Genomic DNA, 20,931 nt, shown 5'->3' with positions numbered 1-20,931 from the left:
AGGAACAGTATTCATTGAATCCAGATGTAGTTTCCTTACCTTAGTCAGAGCTTGTCCTAAAAGATTCTCAAATGCTTTCAAATTAAGATAGGGTCCATTATAGTAGGGGTTACTTTGTGCTTTTCTTCCCAACCAGTACAATGTTATCAAAACCTTGAAAAATGCCATGAAACAACATCAGTCTAGTTAGTAACTAGTTGCAAGTTCAAATGCAGCTGAGCACTCCAGACAGAAGATAGTGTATTTATCTATGGTTGAAAAGTAGGTTTTCTTTTAAATTATGTGAAGGAGAAGGGCCATTAAAAATGTTAATTATTCTTAGATTTCTGTCTCCGAGCACATTCTCAGACCAAAAGCTCAGATGTCAATAGGCATTTGTATAATCTACTAGTTCATCTGAAGGAAAACATTTATGAAGAAAGCAAATTAAACTTCCAAAGCAATAAATTTTTCCAACAAATTTACAGCTTAAACTCTTAAAATCAGGAATTCTCAGCTTCCTTAATAAGGATCTTGAGCTCTTGTATTTTTTTTTAACTAAAGCTGTCACAGTTTTAGAAACTCTTCTAATATGCAGAATGTTAGAGACAGAAGTGTGCACCGAGCAATTACCCGGAGTTCTTACACATTCAGTGTTTTTCCTTAAAGTCTGATCTTGTGGTTTGACTTACACCTCTAAAGATCCTGAAGTGTGTTTTTTGCCTTTCCCACCCTTACTCACATATAAGATGCCACTTCCCAGGTTTCACCTACCCTCCTACACTCTGATGTCAGAGAACATATGGTTTAACCTTATTTAAACATATTTAGAGTTCCTGACTTGTTGGCTACTGTCAGAAATTCCATTAGAAAAAGGATTCAGAGTGTATCAGATATTTTTAGATACCACTGTCTTATTACAGAACATGTAAGTAAAAAACCATTAATAATGTTCCCTTAAATATAGCTTACATTTTTCACTCTCCTATCAGTCTCTTCTTGCCTGTAAAGAAAAGAGAAAATGCCTATTAAGTAACATCTATGAGCCTTCAATTATTAAGTAGAAAAAGGTCTTTTATTCTAAAAATTCTTTTATTCTAAATGAATATTAATACCACCTGGACATTCAAAAACCTTAGACTGCATATTATCCATCAGAATTTTTCAACATTCATTGATTTCATGAAATAGAATGGTCCATTATCTATAAGTAAGTTTGTCTTTTTCTCATTTTTTTCATTATAGATTTTTTAAGTGTACTACTGGCATTTTTTGTATTTTCATTTTAAACAATGTTTAAAACCATTCAAAAAGTGGGGAGAGCAGGAAGCAGGAATCAGTGTGTCCATGCAACAAAAATTGAGAAAAAAAAAAGAGGGGGAGAAAAAGCATTTTTGCAGAGTTTTCTTTTCTATCGTCCATGGGTTTTTCATCCAAGTTACTCAGAGCAAATGCTCAGAGATCAAGGTCCTACAGATGTTGAGAAGTACAATTTAAAAAATGGCCATGAATCTCTGCTTGAAGCGATTTTACTTTGTCACAAGAATCATGAGTTTTCTCCCTCACCTGTAAAAGGGCATGATATTTATGGGAGAAGTTAAAAGGAGGCATATGTCAGCACAATGTTAAATAAGGAACCCTTCATTAACAAAGGGTTACCCTAAACTAATGCACTTCCTGTCATTAGACACACTTATAAGCAGGATTGTTGCTAATTCAGACTGGAGAAGCCAGAACTAGGTGACCTCTAAGGTGGCTTTCTAGCCTAAAGTCTGTAAGTGATGTATATTTGCCAAATAAAATGTATATACATATATGTCCTGTGTACATAGGAGATATATAAAACACATATCTAACATAGAAGACATGTATATAGAAAGGAAAAAGGGGAGAGAATGAGCACACAAATATTTAACTTAGCTTTCAAAGAATCAATGAGACAGCTATGGCCATTCCTTTCCGTAAAACAAACATGAAGTGAAATGGACCCTAGAATAACATGCACCTCCCACCCATCCCAGCACAGAACAAAAATAGAATCCACAAGTTCCCACACTATTGCAGAAATATAAACCGATCAACTACTTTTTAATTTTTAATCCATTTGGTAGTAACTATTCAAGCCAAGTCTATGCATATTCTATGGCCCAGCAATTCCACCCCTAGGTGTCTACTGGACAGAAATGCCTACATATATTCACCAAAAGTCATTTATGAGGTTTACGGAAGCACCTTTCATGACAGAATAAACTGGAAGCTGCACATATGTCTTTAACAATAGGATGGACAAATTACAGGATACCCACAATGAAATATTATATGACCACAAGAGCGGGCAATCTGCAACTGCATGCAACCACATGATTCAGTCTAGCAATGAGAAGCAAAAGCAGCCAAACACAAACAGTACAGACTATTCATAGCAAGTACGAAAACACAGATATAATGAGAGAAGTCAAGAGACCGGTTACCCTTGTGGAGAAGGATGGTGGAATGATTAGAAAAAGAAGGGGGACACTGGTATTTCCCTTTATTTTGATCTAGAAGCTGGCTACCTAAGGGTTCTCTTTCTCTGAGGTCTTTGAATTGTACACTTATAATACATATCCTTTTATATATTTCTATTATACTTCAAAGAGGTAAATGAAAAGAATAAATTGTACAGCCTAAGTGCTCAAATCATAGCTTATCTCCTAAGTAAAAGAAAATCATCTTGTAAAAATCAAAAACATTTAGTTTTAGAAGCAGTTAATGGAGGGGGATCACTAAAAGCTGATCATTAAAAAAACAGCACATAGAGTTGTAAAACATAGAGCTTCTTTTTACCATGATCAACATATACACCCCAGAAATTAAGCACAAAAGAACTATTAATATTCAACACAAAGCATAGGCTACACTGAAAACTGCCATCCAATTAAAATGGGATGCTTTGAGTGGAATATTCTCTTAAGCACAGTGAGGGCAGAAGGAAGAAAGCTCTCTTGAACCCCTGACCTCCTTTCCACTTCCCCTCATGGAGGCTTCTATTCCAACACACTCCTTTGCCATTTACTTTTTATTACAATAAAGCAAACGCTATAAATGCGAGGTATGGGTCTATTCTGTAACAAACATAATAAGCAGTAACCTTGGCACCATAACCTTCCACGCACTTTACATTCTCCTCTATGTATGAGCATTTATAATGCATTCTTGGACACAATGATATGTAGTCCAGTCAAATTAGTATCCTATCACTGAAATGTAATGCCAGGAATTCAAGTAGTCAATGATTTACTGGAGTCAATTGAGGCCACTCTCTGACACATAGCAAACACAATCCACCGCATGGAAGTCAGTAACTAGGTGGCTTCCTTGCCTTCTGTGGCCACCGGGCACAATCCCAAAGCCTTTTAAATAGAACAGGCTCAAAGGGAAGCTCATGGTAACACAGACTTTCCGTGAGCCAGACAAGTTACTGCCCAACACAACAGAACCAAAAATAAGGCAGCCCTATCTACAAAGTTAGTTAATTCCTCCACAAATACTTCAAGAGTTGACATGGTGTAATACCATGTGTAAGAGGATGGACTTTGGGTCAGATCTGGATTGTACTATGTCCTTCTGAGCAATTTGACTCTCAAAGCTTCAGTTTCCTTCTTATGAAACTGGGGATAATGGTCCCCAGTTCAGTAGATGAGGAGGAAATGTACGCAGGTACTTAGCAGAATCCCTACTGTCATGGTAAGTGTTCATCAAGGAACATTATCATTAGACTATAAGCTAGAGAGGGCAGAGCCCATTTATTCACCAAGCTCTGTACAAATGCTTCCTATTGAAGCCATGCTGGACCCAGATATTTAAAATTGCAACCAGCCTGTCTGATACTCCCCACCACTCATCCCTGCTTTATTTCTGTACTTCTAACCATCTACTGCATGCATGCATTCATTACGGCTCTCCTGCACCAGATTCCAAAAGGATTTTTGTGGTTTTGTTTATTGTCATATCTCAGGTGTCTTAAGACAGGTTTACCACTTGGCAACCACATAATATTTTATTAACAATGCCTAGCACAGTGCATGGCACACAGATGCTCTCAAATATTGACTGAATACATTTATTTAGCTTACAAAAATGTAACTTAGCAAGAGAAAGCCTAAAATGATAATAGCTCAGGAGAGTCCTAATAAATATTCATGATGTCAAAGAACAGTTAAATTGCATTACCTTGCTTAAAACATATCCAATTGATTCAAATTGTATTGATACCCATAATTGGGTTTCTTTTTTATTTTTTTAAAAATTTTTTTCAACGTTTTTTATTTATTTTTGGGAAAGAGAGAGACAGAGCATGAATGGGGGAGGAGCAGAGAGAGAGGGAGACACAGAATCGGAAACAGGCTCCAGGCTCTGAGCCATCAGCCCAGAGCCCGACGCGGGGCTCGAACTCATGGACCGCGAGATCGTGACCTGGCTGAAGTCGGACGCTCAACCGACTGCGCCACCCAGGCGCCCCTGGGTTTCTTTTTTAAAATACTATTTCTAAAATTGCAATAAAAGGGAATTCTTTACAACTGTACATCAGTGAGTCCAAAAAGGTAGAGCTTCAAAAACAAAGACCAACTTAAGAGTGCTAAGTACAAAGATAAGGTTTTAGTCCCTGCAATGAAGAGCTTCCCATCAGAGCTCTGAAAGACAAAAGCCAAAAGAATCCAAACTTTCCTTGAAACCCAAATTCACCATCAAAGGGGGTAGAGGTGAAACATTAATAATGTCAATAAATGACTATATTGAATATGTTGCTAGTCTTCTCTGTGTGTCATACACTAATTTTTGAATATTGTGTTTAATATCCAAAAAATCACAAGTAAAACATAGATATAATCCTCCACTGTTATATGAAATAGCTCTGGTAATTTCTTTGCTACCTGACAAAGGGCCAAAAAACATGCCCATCACAGACCTCTGAACCTTCTACTAGAGGTCAGGAAGAAAAGAGGCATAAACTCTCAAGTGAGCCCATCAGTGAACACATCCTTCTGTAACTACCTTATCCTAATAGCTTTTAGGTATCCTTTGAACCAGGAAGTCCTAGGTCTGATTCCTCCTTTATAAGAAATACCATCTTTGAACAAAGGGAAATAAATTCCATGCAGATGTTCTAGCTCTCTTCCAGAGATACCCATGCCAGGTTCTTCCAGGAAGAGCCAGCATAGCTAAGAGGGTAGGCTCTGAGGTCACACCTCTGGGTGTGAATTCTGGCTCCACTTTTACTAGTTGTGAGAATTTGGTCATATTACTGAACTCTCATAGTCTTACCTAGGAACAACACACCAGGTCTTGCTGGGCTTAAATAAGAAATTTAAGAAGTGCTTAACGGAAGCAGATCAAGTAAAGGAGACATTTCAAAACTATCCTCTAATTATCCATCTCAACCAAATAGTGTGGGGAAGAGAAGTGGCCAGAGGACAGTCAAGTTTCCCTACACACAAAATCCTTCCTCAGAAAAGACATTTCTGTGAAGCATAATTCAAGACACTCTCACGTTATGGAAAGTTTTGAACAGTTAATGATCTCTAGAATACAGTCAAACAAAGGGCAAAGCAAACTGGTGGGGTATTACCATCACTGGCCAAACATCCATATTTGCATCAAACCCTCATCATCCATCCTTTTTCTATTGTAAACTGCCTTGGCCAACCCTGTAAATTCTCCAAAAGCTCAAAACTGGAGGAAAAAAAACCTGCTTACATGGCCAAAAATCTGTCTCCCTAATATCTGATAGCACAGTTTGAACACAAAGGATGACATTATAGTTTTATTATAGTTTGGTGTAGCCAGTTGTGTTCTAGGGCCTCATCAAAAGCACAGTAAAACCTTGGTTTGCAAGCATAATTTGTTCCAGAAACATGCTTGTAATCCAAAGCACTTGTATATCAAAGCAAATTTCAAGAACCATTGGCTTAGTTGTAATCACGTGACATTCGGTGTCATGTACTACTCGTGCAAGACATCCCTCGTTTATCAAGTTAAAATTTATTAGAAATGTTTGCTCATCTTGTGGAACACTCACAGAACAAGTTATTCACAATCCAATTTACTATATTTCTAAATACCTTCTATTAATCTGAAGACCTGACCTCAGGTCCACACGCATGCACCCACTACAGCCTATAGTCTCTTCTGGTAGAGTGCAGAGAGCTGGGGCCACACCTGACTCATGGATGTATCTCCGGAATCAGCCACAGGCCTGCACTCAATATGTTCATGTAGAAGTTACCTAAAGCCACTCATAGAGCCAGTCCAGAAAATGAAGGACGAAGAGATGGAGGGAATTTTCCCCCAAATTAGGTAAAACTTCATAGTTTTAAGCATAAACCCACTTCTCTTTTTCTATTCCTCTCCTATATCTTGATACCCCTTTTCCTCAAGGAATCAACTTCCTCATTTGCAACAGTGAAAGGTTCAATCTTCTCATGTTCTGCCACAATATCATAACCCCCTAAGAAATGAATTCTCCATGCTTCAAAATCATCTTTCCTCCATAAATCTCAGCTCCCATCCTGTCAAACCTTTACCAATCGGTAAAGATCAAATACAGTTGTCTTACTCTACCATCAAGGAAACATGATTAAAAACTCGAGCTGGAACGTCTTCTAGAGTGGCATTATTTTTGCTCCAGTTACCATGGTGGAAGACTTCCCTACATCGTACTAGGAAAGATGAGAAGTGTGGTCCCACCTGCCACTCCCCAAAGCTTCTCTGGCTAACAAGGAATCTGAAATTCTATATGGGGCTCAACTATAGCTTCCTACCCACCCATGTCTGCCCTGCCACATGCACTCATTCTTCTCTTGGCCCCTAATCCTACAGCCCTAAGGTCCCCCTTTCTTGACCCTGAATAAGCTTCCACTTTTGTTCCTCAGAACAACTGCAACTCACTGGGTGATTCTGTCCCCTGGCATTCACTTCCTGAGGTAACTTCCCAGAATGAGTAAGGTGGGGATTCCTCCTAGGGGCTCAACCCTTCTAGAGTTAGTCTGCCCTGCCCTGCATGGCACCAGCTGACCTGGATATTGCCTCTTCAGAAACCAGGCTGATGTTAGAGAAACTGGGCTCACAAGATACTTGGTCCCTCTCCAAGCCACTAAGTAATCTCGGCCCTCCAGTTGTTGCTTATGAAGTCTAGCCACCTGTTCACAACTTTAAAAATATTTCAAGAAATGAGGTCCTGAGTCATGATTTCATAAGCAGTCACAAGTAGAAGTGTGTGGACAGCATCTGCTTTAAATCTGTTAGACCTGTATGGGGTAAGCGGGGAGGAACATTTGTGGTAGTAGGAGACAGTGGAGATAGTTCTGAGCAGATGTCCTTCTCATGACAAGAGTACTATCATTTTTACATGTGAAACAAGACCGTCACCTCCAAATGCGAAGAAAAAAAGGAATTATGAGCAACCCTAAAGATACCAAGTGAAATTTTCAGAAACATAGCAAGAAAATAATTTCTACCGCTACTTTCTGAGGAAATGGCTTGCTTTTTTTCCAAATGCAGGAATCAAAGAAGCAACTTAGGAATAGATCAGATAATGACTCCTTTTTTCTATAAACAGAAGCTCTATTTTTCTATTAATGGAATCTCATCCCATTGCATTATTTAATATAGAGCAAATATCACCACCTGTCTCTAATGACTGTTAGATAGGAGGAAGAGATATGTGAATAACAGTTTCAAGGTGAATTCTTAGAATACTGCACTTATTCTTTCTCTCAAAAGCAAGCTGCATTTAAAAAAATGAAATTCTTCCTTTCCTCCCACCTTCATCCCTAAAAATGAAACTGTATTCCATTGGACAATCTTTCAGTAATGTCAGAAACCCATGACTCATAGATTGTAATCCGCCACTGCTGCAAAATTCAGCTCTACCTGAGTGTGGAAGCTGTAAAAATGACACTTGAGAAAATAACATTAAACCTGGAGGTAATTAGTGAGCACAAATAGATAAACTTGATGATTTCTGAATTTACCTATGTGAGAAAAAACTCTTGGAAATTCAACAGTTTTTGCCCTAGCAACATAAAATGCTTCCTCAATCAAATAAGTACCTCTTGTTAAAAATAATTTATTAAATTTCACACCCTCCCACATACTACTAAGAATAGCCAAGTTTTACTTAAAGAGAAAGGAAGAAAACAACATGCATCCAAAGACGCTGACTGGCACACAGTTCCACTTAAAAACTGAAACAGAAGCTAAAAGATGGGTTTTCGCTCTCTCTCAACCACAGATTCTCTGTAATTCTCTTTTACTTCGTGGAGCAAGTGCTTGCTATTACATGAAACCGATTACGCACTGGAGACTCACACATATATATTCCCTATTATATTGCAACCCCAAACCCCAAAACAGGCAACAGGCAATTCTCAACACAAGATTTAGTACCCGTTATGTCTGCTGTGTACTAAATGGAATTATACACTCAACTGTATCAAATGTACTGGGGAGAAGCTAGAGAGGATGTCAATGACAGGCTGAGCCGTAGTTTTACTTCCACAGGTAACAATGCTAGGTAGCAGCAGCAATGGAAATAGCGGGTTTTGGTTTCAGACATGTTAAGGTTGAGACAATTAACAGACACAATAGAAATGTGAATTGCTAATTAGACACACAAGTGAGATGGTCAAGCTAGGAATCTAGGTTGGAGATATAATTTGGGGAACTGTCATCATAGAGACGAAATGTAAGGTCATAATGCTAAAATAGTATCACCTAGAAAATAAGGCTAAATAGAGAAGAGATGTAGGGACTGAGCTCTGGAAAACCCAACATGTAAGGTTTAAGAAATAGAGAAGAGGGGCGCCTGGGTGGCTCAGTCGGTTGGGCGGCCGACTTCGGCTCAGGTCATGATCTCGCGGTCCGTGAGTTCGAGCCCTGCGTCGGGCTCTGTGCTGACAGCTCAGAGCCTGGAGACTGTTTCAGATTCTATGTCTCCCTCTCTCTGACCCTCCCCTGTTCATGCTCTGTCTCTCTCTGTCTCAAAAAAAAAAACGTTAAAAAAAAAAAGAGAGAAGAAACCAGCAAAGCAGACAGAGGACCACCCAGTGTGATGGGAAGAGTGGCACACCAGATGGAAGGGAAGAAAATGGAGGGGCCAACAGGGTCAAAACATGCTGTTAAGAAGAGAGCTGAAGAGTTATTATTGGATTGTTTTTTAAACTCTTATAATATCTTATACATGTACACATAATTATTAAATTACTGGCTGCTTTTCCTCCTCAAAGGAGGAAAAAGAATGAATTATCAACAAAAATCTTGTCAAAACCACTGGTGTCCTAAAGACACAATTTATGAGAATACTGAACTACATAGCTCAGGTGTCCTTCGAGATGCTGTAGCCCATTTTCCAAGTCAGTATGAAGTTCAACTATTAGCCTAAGTCTTCTAGCATCATGATATTGGAACATGCTAAGCGAGGTACTTTCAAAGTCAGTGTTTCTCAAACTATGTGCCACAGAACACGAGAAGCTAGCAAAATTTTAATGGGATTTAAGGTAGAAATTTTTTGTGAAGTGGTGTGTATTTTCTTCTTAAATATACACAATAGCAAATTAAAGTTCTGAGAAGTCCTACAATAAGAAATCCATTTTACTTAGAGTTTGAATTTTTTTTTCATATTTTTGGCACAACTGTTACTAAAATCTTTTTTTTGTATTTTTTAAAATGTTTTATTTATTATTGAGAGACAGAGCGAGACACAGCATGAGCATGGGAGGGGCAGACAGAGGAGGAGACACAGAATTTGAAGCAGGCTCCACACTCTGAACTGTCAGCACAGAGCCCGACGCAGGGCTCGAACCCACCAACAGCGAGATCATGACCTGAGCTGAAGTCGGATGCCCAACCGACTGAGCCACCCAGGCGCCCCTACTAAACTCTTAAAAGACACTGATAGTATTGAAGTATTTTGCAATTGTGTTCTGTTTTAAGCTCACTTTATGCTTAATTATACAATGCATATTAAAATAATTGCCTTTATAAAGCACTTACTATTAACCATTATATTGACTACTGTGTATTATCTCCTTTAATCACCACAGTCATCTAATGATTACCAATTAGGTAACTCAGACTCCAAAAGCTTAAAACTTTCCCAGAGTCATAAAACTATTAAGACTTGATGTGACCCATACTTTCCATAGACTAAAATCCATACTAAGACTGTGTTTTAGCATTAGTGCAGTCGTACTTTTCACCATCATATCTATTTTTATATAACTTACTTCTTTTTTGATTCTGAAAAGAACGATTAACTCTCTACATTATCCTGAAATAGGTCGCTCAATATTTTCTCAAAGTGTTGGCTCAAAAACCTACCTACGGCAGTAGCCATGTCTTGTGTAAACCTGTCTCCTAGAGACAATGTCAGAAGCTCTCCATAACCATCTTTTCTGGAAAAGTTTAGACATATGTTCCACTGTCTTGAACATACAACCCATTTTGGTATTCCACAGATGGAAAATTGCCAAAACGCGTTTTAGGAGACTTCTACGTAAATGAAATACATCACAATAACTCTCAGAGTGAGAGAACAACTACAAAGTGTAGATTCCCCACTTCACCACTGCTAGGCCTTTATGAGTATGGTTTCTGTAAGACAAGTACCCATCAACTATAAATTAATAAGATTACAAATTAATCACAAGATGAAATGGGAAAATTTTTCAGTTAGTTTCATAAAAGGACATTTTCTTATATATAAAAAAAGCTATTATCTACATCTAGGTTTGTGAAAATTAAGATATATTTCAGGTGCCTAGCATGTAAAAACTTACCTACTTCCTGATACACATGAAAATTCTTTGCAGCAAAGCATAAGAGGATATAAATTGTTATCAGTAAGTTATCACTCTGCTAATTCCTCAGCTATAATCAATATTAAATGTGCCGTGTGTGTGTAGAATATAAATCCCGTATTGTCAAAGCGTTACATACTAAACTGTTTGTTCATGTTACACATTCAAAAGTCCCCATATTTCTCAGAAGTAAATTATTCTCGGGGCGCCTGGGTGGCGCAGTCGGTTAAGCGTCCGACTTCAGCCAGGTCACGATCTCGCGGTCCGTGAGTTCGATCCCCGCGTCGGGCTCTGGGCTGATGGCTCAGAGCCTGGAGCCTGTTTCCGATTCTGTGTCTCCCTCTCTCTCTGCCCCTCCCCCGTTCATGCTCTGTCTCTCTCTGTCCCAAAAAATAAATAAACGTTGAAAAAAAAAAAAATTAAAAAAAAAAAAAAAAAAAAAATAAATTATTCTCTCTTGCCTCTAATACTTGTTTCAAAGTTCTAATTTCCACTATGGGAAAAATTAGTATTCCTTCCCCCCTCAAAAAAATCCCCACCCCAATTTTATCATTTCTGTCCTAAATTTTACCATTCTAGATAAGCCTCACTTCAATATTTACCAGAGCAATTCCAAGGTAGAAAAAAAACCCTAAAGTTTTCACAATTTTATTTAATCCAAAGGTTCACAGAGGCAATATAAATTTAGCCCAGGAAGGGTTTCTCAACCTTGGCAGCATTAATATTTTGTTGGGTTTTTTTAGTTTGTTTATTCATTTATTTTTGAAGGAGGGAGAGAGGGAGGAAGGGGTAGAGAGAGAAAGAGAGAGGGAGAGGGAGAGAGAAACGCATGAGCAGGGGAGGGGCAGAGAGAGAGGGAGATACAGAATCCCAAGCAGCCTCCGAACCACCAGCGTAGAGCCCAATGCAGAGCTCAAACTCACGAACCATGAGATCATGATCTGAAATGAAATCAAGAGTCAAGACACTCAACTGACTGAGCCACCCAGGCACCCCAGCATTAAAATTTTTGAACTGTACAGTTCCTCACTGTGGGGGAGTTATACTGTGCATCGCAGGGGGTCAACAGCATTCCTGGCCTTATCCACTGGCTACCAGAAGCACTCTGTTCACACTTGCTATGACAATCAGAAATGTCTCTAGACATTGCCAAACGCCCCGTGGAGGGCAAAATTGCCCATAGTTGAGAACCACAGTGGTAGAGGATCTAAGAATTTATTTTTTTTTTTTTAATTTTTTTTTTTCAACGTTTATTTATTTTTGGGACAGAGAGAGACAGAGCATGAACGGGGGAGGGGCAGAGAGAGAGGGAGACACAGAATCGGAAACAGGCTCCAGGCTCTGAGCCATCAGCCCAGAGCCTGACGCGGGGCTCGAACTCACGGACCGCGAGATCGTGACCTGGCTGAAGTCGGACGCTTAACCGACTGCGCCACCCAGGCGCCCCGAGGATCTAAGAATTTAACTAACTCTTCTTAACCAAATAAAGCATGCCCATCGGCTGAAAATTAGTGGAAAGGGTCATTTAATGATGGCAATCTAGAAAAAGGGATCAAATCTGTGAACAAAACAAATAGCCAAGCAGTGACTACACACCTGAAGAGTTCATAGAAAACATACTATTAGGGGCGCCTGGGTGGCTCAGTCGGTTAAGCATCCGACTTCAGCTCAGGTCACGATCTCACGGTCCGTGAGTTCGAGCCCCGCGTCGGGCTCTGGGCTGATGGCTCAGAGCCTGGAGCCTGCTTCTGATTCTGTGTCTCCCTCTCTCTCTCTCTGCCCCTCCCCTGTTCATGCTCTGTCTCTCTCTGTCTCAAAAATAAACGTTAAAAAAAAAAAAATAAAAAAAAAAAAGAAAACATACTATTAGATGAAAGGGCAAGACTTAACTCAGTGCCTGCATCGTCACTTGACACTCAGCAAATATATACTAAATGCTTGAAGAATTACAACAACCTAGTATAAGCCAGGAGTTGTGTTCTCATTACCCTGGAAAAAAGCATTCCAGCTTGCTTATCCTTCATATTTAAAGTGGTAAGAAATAATGCATCAGATCTTCATTTTTTTCATCACAGTCCTATTAAATTATATCTTATAAAGTCTGATCAACTTAGATGGTCCTCCAATTAAACTCTATTTAAGCCATTATCTAATAATTATATATATGTGTGTGTGTGTGTGTGTCTGTATGTGTATATACATCTGTATACAAAATATATTGTATATTGTTATTTCATAGTGTATTATCATGGATTTTCCTAGTTCAAACACAAATATTCCATGTCTAATTCTTTTTGTTCACAATATTGATAATTTGAGTACTATCGTAGGCTGAATAACAAACATTCCCTTCCCCCAAAATATTCACATCCTAATCCCTGGAATCTGCAAATGTTATCTTGCATGGCAAAAGGGATTTTGCAGGTGTTGTTGCAATTTGTATAAAGCTACCTGCCTTTTATTAGAAAACCAACACCATGCATTATTTAAAACTTTTCCATTTACATATACCACCTGTGACAGATTTTCCATTTCCTATTTAGCCTTCCATATAACACCTGAAATTTCAGAATATCACCAAAGTATCACCAATAATCCTATATAAACCACTGAGAAAGAAAGGACACGCTTCAAAGGAATAACATAATTGGCTTTCAAATGCATATTAACATAACGCTGCCTTTCAATTAACTTTCAAGGTCAATATACATTCAATCTGGATATCCTTCAGACTAGCTGGCATTTATTGCAATCAACTTCAATTTTCCCATTTCATTTCTGAATACTTTTTTGAAACTTCTGAGACTAACGAAATTAATGAGCTCTTTCTTCTTCCCCCTCCTTCACCACATTTAGTCCAAACCAAATTCAACTAATATTTCCCAGACAACTTTTCTCAGACATGCCCTTTACATTCCCACTAGCATTATCCCAGCTTAGAATGCACAATTTAATAAGTTCTTGTCCAGTGCAGGTATCATCTAATCCCCAATCCTGTTCATCCTTCCATGTGTTCTGTCCTGATGAAGGGCTAAGTTTCAGAGCCTGAGAGCTAAAGCCTAATTAACCCAAACAACTTCCTCTCATTCAAACTCACCTCCCTACCAACCAAGTCCTATCAATTCTAGCTCCTAAATATCTCTTATGTTCACCTCTTCCTTCTCAGACCGATTTCCTGTCTTCAGTCTTTCCCCATACCTCAACCTCATCCTCCTTCACAGAGGTGACTCAAGAACCTTCCTAAACTGGAGTGCTATGTCTTCTCCCTTAAAATCCTTATACTTGATGGCTTATTTCCCTTGAGTAAAATACAAACGTGGCATTGGCATTCATGCTGTGGTCAATTTTAGTGACCTCATTTCTTGTCCTGCCCCAGCACAAACCCAACATTCTTTCCATAAAGCATCCTTAGATTACTCTCAACAGTCCTACATGGGACTCCCATCTCTACCTGGGAAACAACAGGAGGTTTTCTCTTTCTAGAAGTCTCCTGACTGTTCTCCCCTTCCTTTGAGCTATTCATTCTTTCAGATTAAGCTCAGATTTCACCTGCCTCTGAAGACTTCCTATATTCTCCTAGAGGCCTCTCCCATGTAAGCCCATGTATAACCAAAGTAGACTGCTTTTAGAGCATTCCATTACACTGTGATGTACCATGGATGTCTCCCAAGTCTCTTCCACTAGACTGTGGAGACAGAATGCTGAATTCAGAATTCAGAGACAGAATGCTGTTCATCTCTGGCTCAGTATTCAAAAAAGACAAAAAAATATTAGTGGGCAGAACAGATTATTCTTCAGCTTCTTCACTCTAAAAATCTATCCAAGAATACAGAACCATTTTTGAGGGGACATTTTAACTAAATCATTTACTCCCTCTCATCTCCATTAAAATTTATGGTTCCCTAGGCCTTACTATTGAACTTATTTTTAGCTACGTGCCCCATTTCCATCTTTCAGCCATTTCCTGTTGTATCCCATACTATACTCCAATTTCAGTCAAGAAAGTCCAACACAAGAGGAGCTGTTAATTCTCACTGCAGAGCCAAATATGCCATTCCTTCAGCCTAAAATGCCAGAATCTGTCACATATTTAATTCTTAAATGTCAATTTCCAGTAAAGTCCCACAAGACAATGTCATATAACTGAAAATACCATCACTCTAGAGAGCTATTGGGTATATATTGATAGTAGTTACAGGAATATGAAGCCATACCATTATTCTTCCACATGTATATATTACTGTTAATATTTGTGTTCTTGTACCACCACCACCAAAGGAACTCTGAGGACTAATCTTTTTCTTGTTATAGACATTATTCATATAACAGGGGTTTTGTTAAGTCTATAAACTTGAGTAGAAAATATGCTTAGGATAACAATTTCACACACCTTCTCTTTAGAGTATTTCCCATTGGTTTATTCCCTATAATTGAAGTTCTCAAGGCATGGTCTCCAGACCAGCAGCATCCACAGTACCTCAGAAATTGTTGGAAATAAAAAATCTCAGGCCTTACTCCATACCTCTGGAATCAGCAACTGTGGAGTTAGGGGTCTAGTAATGTGGCTTACTGAACCCTCCAAGTGATCCCAATGTGTGCTAATGATGGAGAGCCAGTGCCCTAAAAATATACAAAAGTTAAAACTACATCTTAACTGAAACTACAGCTTCAACTAGTTTAGCTACTTCTCTTGAAAAAGGAAGTTAAAATGAAACCTAATTCCTCTAGACTTACCCAACTAGAATTTAAAACAAAAAGCACAGAGAAACTCAAAATTAAGTGAAAAGCCAGAAACTCCTGCCAACAATTTTCAAGTGTGGGCAGAAAAAAAACCTCACATGCTTCACTGTGCTTAGGCATGCTGAAGAGGGCACCATAAAAATGCACTTGATTTGCTGCTGTCACTGCACACTAAGCTGGCTCTCAGGGGGTCTTGGTTCAGGAATCTAAAGGACGGGGAAAGTCATTGAGTTTATTACTTAACACTCCATAAGCACCAACACTCCAAGGGATCCAGAAGAGAACATCTAAGCATAAAAATCATGCATCGAGTCCACAGAACAGAATGTTTCAAGAAGCAAGAACCACAAAAGTGATTTGCTGAAAAGTCAACCACTTCTGGCTTTAAAGGAATACTATTCAGGAGGTTCTAGTTAGTTCCTTTTTGTTGCATTCATCTTATAATTTCCTCATATCATGCATTCCTATTTTAAGTCTGCAAAGAAGAGTAAGTGGTAAGAAACCAGCCTAGACATGTTTTCCTATTGCCTAATCTCTAATTTGTTTGCCCCAGTAAGGAAGTCTGAATTAAATAATGCTGGAATAATTCATCTGACTATGATAAAAGATTAAATGAGCATTAGAAAATCCTACACAGAAAGTTACAATACCAAAGTAGTTTGTGTAAAAACAGTCATGAGTAGGTAGAGCTATAAGGTATTAGATTTAAAACATAAAAACAGAACTTGTTGCAAAGAGGTACAAAACATGGATAAAGAAAAACGAATAGTGGCTGCACCAAAAAAACTAAATTTCCATTGGTAAACTCCCTGCTTTGTATTTTAAAATTTGAAATAATGTGAACATATTCTGGTCTGCTGGTTCAAGCAGGTAGTTTCCTTCAAAACTTCATTCTAGCTCTTATTCAGTTTACTAAATCTAAAATAGAGTAAATAATACATTAAAATGTAGATTAAGTACCAATATGGACAGCCAGTCATTGAAATGAATAAGATTAACACCCCATAAAATGAAATATTACCCTTGTTCAAGTCTTTTGCTTCTGTAGTAAAGCAGGGAGTGAGGTACAGCAGAAATAACTACACCCAAAGCAAGAAGAGGGAATGAAGTCAGGACACTAGTCCTGCAGGTGGCCCTGCAAAAGCCACCTGACTTCTTCTGAGCCACTTTCTTTTTTGTGAAAAAACACATTAAATGAAGATTCTCTTTAGTACCTTCTGGCTCTGAAACTCTGATTTTTACCTCTTACAAAGGAATATTCATCAAAAGTACAGTTTCTGAAATTAACAATTCCCACTGCAAATTTAAAATTGACATGAAAGGCAATATAAAGACTTACTGGTCTGGCGAGAGGGACTTTCTGGTAAGTTCAAATCAGACAAAGAACACTTGTCAACTGTATGACATGACTAAGCATTCCAAACTAATATAAATAGATGTCCTCATATATTACTTTGATTGTAATTGTGTGATAATGTGCTCCAGATTTGAAGGCTGAGAACTCTGAATATTTACCTCCTTGAAAATCTACAATTTTTAAGTCTTATGAAACTAAAAATGCTTTTATTTATTTATTTATTTTTATATATATGAAATTTATTGACAAATTGGTTTCCATACAACACCCAGTGCTCATCCCAAAAGGTGCCCTCCTCAATACCCATCACCCGCCCTCCCCTCCCTCCCACCCCCCATCAACCCTCAGTTTGTTCTCAGTTTTTAACAGTCTCTTATGCTTTGGCTCTCTCCCACTCTAACCTCTTTTTTTTTTTTTTTCCTTCCCCTCCCCCATGGGTTCCTGTTAAGTTTCTCAGGATCCACATAAGAGTGAAACCATATGGTATCTGTCTTTCTCTGTATGGCTTATTTCACTTAGCATAACACTCTCCAGTTCCATCCACGTTGCTACAAAAGGCCATATTTCATTTTTTCTCATTGCCACATAGTATTCCATTGTGTATATATACCACAATTTCTTTATCCATTCATCAGTTGATGGGCATTTAGGCTCTTTCCATAATTTGGCTATTGTTGAGAGTGCTGCTATGAACATTGGGGTACAAGTGCCCCTATGCATCAGTACTCCTGTATCCCTTGGATAAATTCCTAGCAGTGCTATTGCTGGGTCATAGGGTAGGTCTATTTTTAATTTTCTGAGGAACCTCCACACTGCTTTCCAGAGCGGCTGCACCAATTTGCATTCCCACCAACAGTGCAAGAGGGTTCCCGTTTCTCCACATCCTCTCCAGCATCTATAGTCTCCTGATTTGTTCATTTTGGCCACTCTGACTGGCGTGAGGTGATACCTGAGTGTGGTTTTGATTTGTATTTCCCTGATAAGGAGCGACGCTGAACATCTTTTCATGTGCCTGTTGGCCATCTAGATGTCTTCTTTAGAGAAGTGTCTATTCATGTTTTCTGCCCATTTCTTCACTGGGTTATTTGTTTTTCGGGTGTGGAGTTTGGTGAGCTCTTTATAGATTTTAGATACTAGCCCTTTGTCTGATATGTCATTTGCAAATATCTTTTCCCATTCCGTTGGTTGCCTTTTAGTTTTGTTGGTTGTTTCCTTTGTTGTGCAGAAGCTTTTTATCTTCATAAGGTCCCAGTAATTCACTTTTGCTTTTAATTCCCTTGCCTTTGGGGATGTGTCGAGTAAGAGATTGCTACGGCTGAGGTCAGAGAGGTCTTTTCCTGCTTTCTCCTCTAAGGTTCTGATGGTTTCCTGTCTCACATTTAGGTCCTTTATCCATTTTGAGTTTATTTTTGTAAATGGTGTGAGAAAGTGGTCTAGTTTCAACCTTCTGCATGTTGCTGTCCAGTTCTCCCAGCACCATTTGTTAAAGAGGCTGTCTTTTTTCCATTGGATGTTCTTTCCTGCTTTGTCAAAGATGAGTTGGCCATACGTTTGTGGGTCTAGTTCTGGGGTTTCTATTCTATTCCATTGGTCTGTGTGTCTGTTTTTGTGCCAATACCATGCTGTCTTGATGATGACAGCTTTGTAGTAGAGGCTAAAGGCTGGGATTGTGATGCCTCCTGCTTTGGTCTTCTTCTTCAAAATTCCTTTGGCTATTCGGGGCCTTTTGTGGTTCCATATGAATTTTAAAAAATATGGAACGCTTCACGAATTTGCGTGTCATCCTTGCGCAGGGGCCATGCTAACCTTCTCTGTATCGTTCCAATTTTAGTATATGTGCTGCCGAAGCGAGCACTAAAAATGCTTTTAAAATCATAATCGAGGTAACTGATAATTAGTACTCTTCCAAAAAAGCACTCTTCAGACATAAAAAAAATAAGCTTTCTAATGATGTAACCCCAAGTTTCTTCCTTTTTTTTTTTAGAAAGTTTATTTATGAGAGAGAGAGAGAGAAAGAACGTACATGTGAGCAGGGGAGGGGCAGAGAGAGAGGAGAGAGGGAATCCCAAGCAGGCTCAGGCTCAGTGTGTAGCTGGACTTGGAACTCAATCTCACCAATGGAGAGATCATGACCTGAGCCGAAATCAAGAGTTGGACACTTAACCCACTGAGCCACCCAGGCATCCCAAATTTCTTCTTGACGTTTCAACAGACCATAAGAGAAACATCAAATATCAAACTGTCAAATTATTTACTTAGGAGTGGGGGAGGAGGAAGAGAATCATGACCAATATATTTGGGAGTGGAGGCTGAATATTTAAAAGTCCAAAGTGTACCTAAGATAGGTCCTTCCTGATTCCATAATTCCCATCATTTTATTAATTAATTGATTTTCAAACAAGACTTTAGACACTTAGCCAAGATGATTTGCTACTGACATCTTGGGAAAATAATGCTCTTCCTACTTCTATACTTTAATACCACCGTCACTAAAATTAGGAGGACAAAAGAATCTATTTAAAAGTAAGTAATTAAGGAAATAGTAAAAATAACCATTCCTAATAATATTCTAGATTAAAACAAAAATAAATTGTTAGTGGGCTATCCAATACTTTTAGGCATTTTACATTTAGGATGCAGATACAAACGTTTTCACTTTTACCTTTTTCTTTCGAAGAACACTGTTGAATATTATCAGTTATAATGAAGCCAGACGTTTACAACTATTGTCATGACAATCCAAATATCCAAAGAATATACAGTGATCATCAGATAGTCCTAAATCCTTCCATTCCTTAAGATTTAGATTTAATTGGCTTACAGTTCTTAGTCTACTCTAAATATCAAATAAAAAAATGTTTTTAGGGGCGCCTGGGTGGCTCAGTCGGTTAAGCGTCCGACTTCAGCTCAGGTCATGATCTCACGGTCCGTGAGTTCAAGCCCCGCATTGGGCTCTGTGCTGACCGCTCAGAGCCTGGAGCCTGTTTCGGATTCTGTGTCTCCCTCTCTCTCTGACCCTCCCCCGTTCATGCTCTGTCTCTCTCTGTCTCAAAAATAAATAAATGTTAAAAAAAAAAATTAAAAAAAAAATGTTTTTATATATAAGGTCAAGAGTATTTAGAGTCCCTTCCTCTCCCATTCTAGTGTGTTGCATAGATGGAGACTGTGGGAACGTCCCCTGGGTCATACCATCTTCTCCAAGCAAAGGAAACTGCTCTAGTCCCTCTACCAGACCTCTCCTTCCTCCACACCTGCCGATGTCTCTCTCCTGGAAAGGTTTTTCCCTTTTCTTTCTCTTCCTATGGATAAATGCCTTACTTTCCTTTCTTATTCTTCCACGGATGAAATCTAATTGCTTAGTTCATTTAAAATGCACCCTTTCAATCCTTTCTTAAGACTCAGTCAAGCTATTAACCACAAAGTTGTTTTTTTTTTTTTTTTACCCGCATCTTTATTAAGAAACTCTAGGGAATCAGAGACTAAGGATTTAAACTGAGGTGGACATACAAAATTAAGAATACTATGAGGCTGAAAAATATTCCATCGTAGGTATACACCACATTCTCTTTATCCATTCATTCATCCATCAGTGGACATTTAGGTTTGCATATTTTGACTCCTGTGAATAATGCTGCAATAAACATGGGGGATTCTGATTTCAGTTCTTTTGGATATATACCCAGAAGTGGAAATCAGTAGACTAAGTGAAATAAACCAGCCACAAAAGCGTTTACAAACACTGCATGATTCCATTTACATGAGGTATCTACCATGTAGATACTGTTCATCACAGAAACAGTATCATGGCAGTTGCCATGGACTGGGGGAAGGGGAAAATGGCCTACTGCCGCTCAGGTATGTAGTTTCAGTTGTGCAAGTTAAATAAGTTCTGGGAAATCTGGTGTACAACATTGTGCCTAAAGTTAACACTGTATTGTGTGTGCAATTAAAAATTAGTTAAGAGGGTAGTTCTCATGCTAAGTATTCAGACCACAATAAAGAATACTACCATGAGAA

The 20,931-nt window shown here is 38.7% G+C and overlaps 1 protein-coding gene and 1 non-coding gene across 4 annotated transcripts in view; both read right to left on the bottom strand.

Moving 5' to 3' along the window:
- The window catches only part of LMO7 (LIM domain 7), a 199,370-nt gene that overhangs the window by 58,252 nt on the left and 120,187 nt on the right, over positions 1–20,931 (bottom strand). For all 3 annotated transcript variants that reach the window (XM_030312057.1, XM_030312062.1, XM_032592170.1), the window contains exons 6-7: positions 952–982; positions 40–153 (exon numbers count right to left, since the gene is read on the bottom strand). In XM_030312057.1, the coding sequence (XP_030167917.1) occupies positions 40–153; positions 952–982 (145 nt within the window). The remainder of the gene's footprint in view (positions 1–39; positions 154–951; positions 983–20,931) is intronic.
- On the bottom strand, positions 18,663–18,769 carry LOC115526120. The gene has a single exon (XR_003972542.1). It is a non-coding gene; the product is annotated as a U6 spliceosomal RNA (small nuclear RNA).

Source organism: Lynx canadensis, chromosome A1 (genome assembly GCF_007474595.2).
Source record: "Lynx canadensis isolate LIC74 chromosome A1, mLynCan4.pri.v2, whole genome shotgun sequence".
In the NCBI taxonomy this organism is placed as follows: Eukaryota; Metazoa; Chordata; class Mammalia; order Carnivora; family Felidae; genus Lynx; species Lynx canadensis.
Note: the sequence above shows the minus strand (reverse complement) of the source record. Positions and strands in the feature narration are given on the sequence as shown.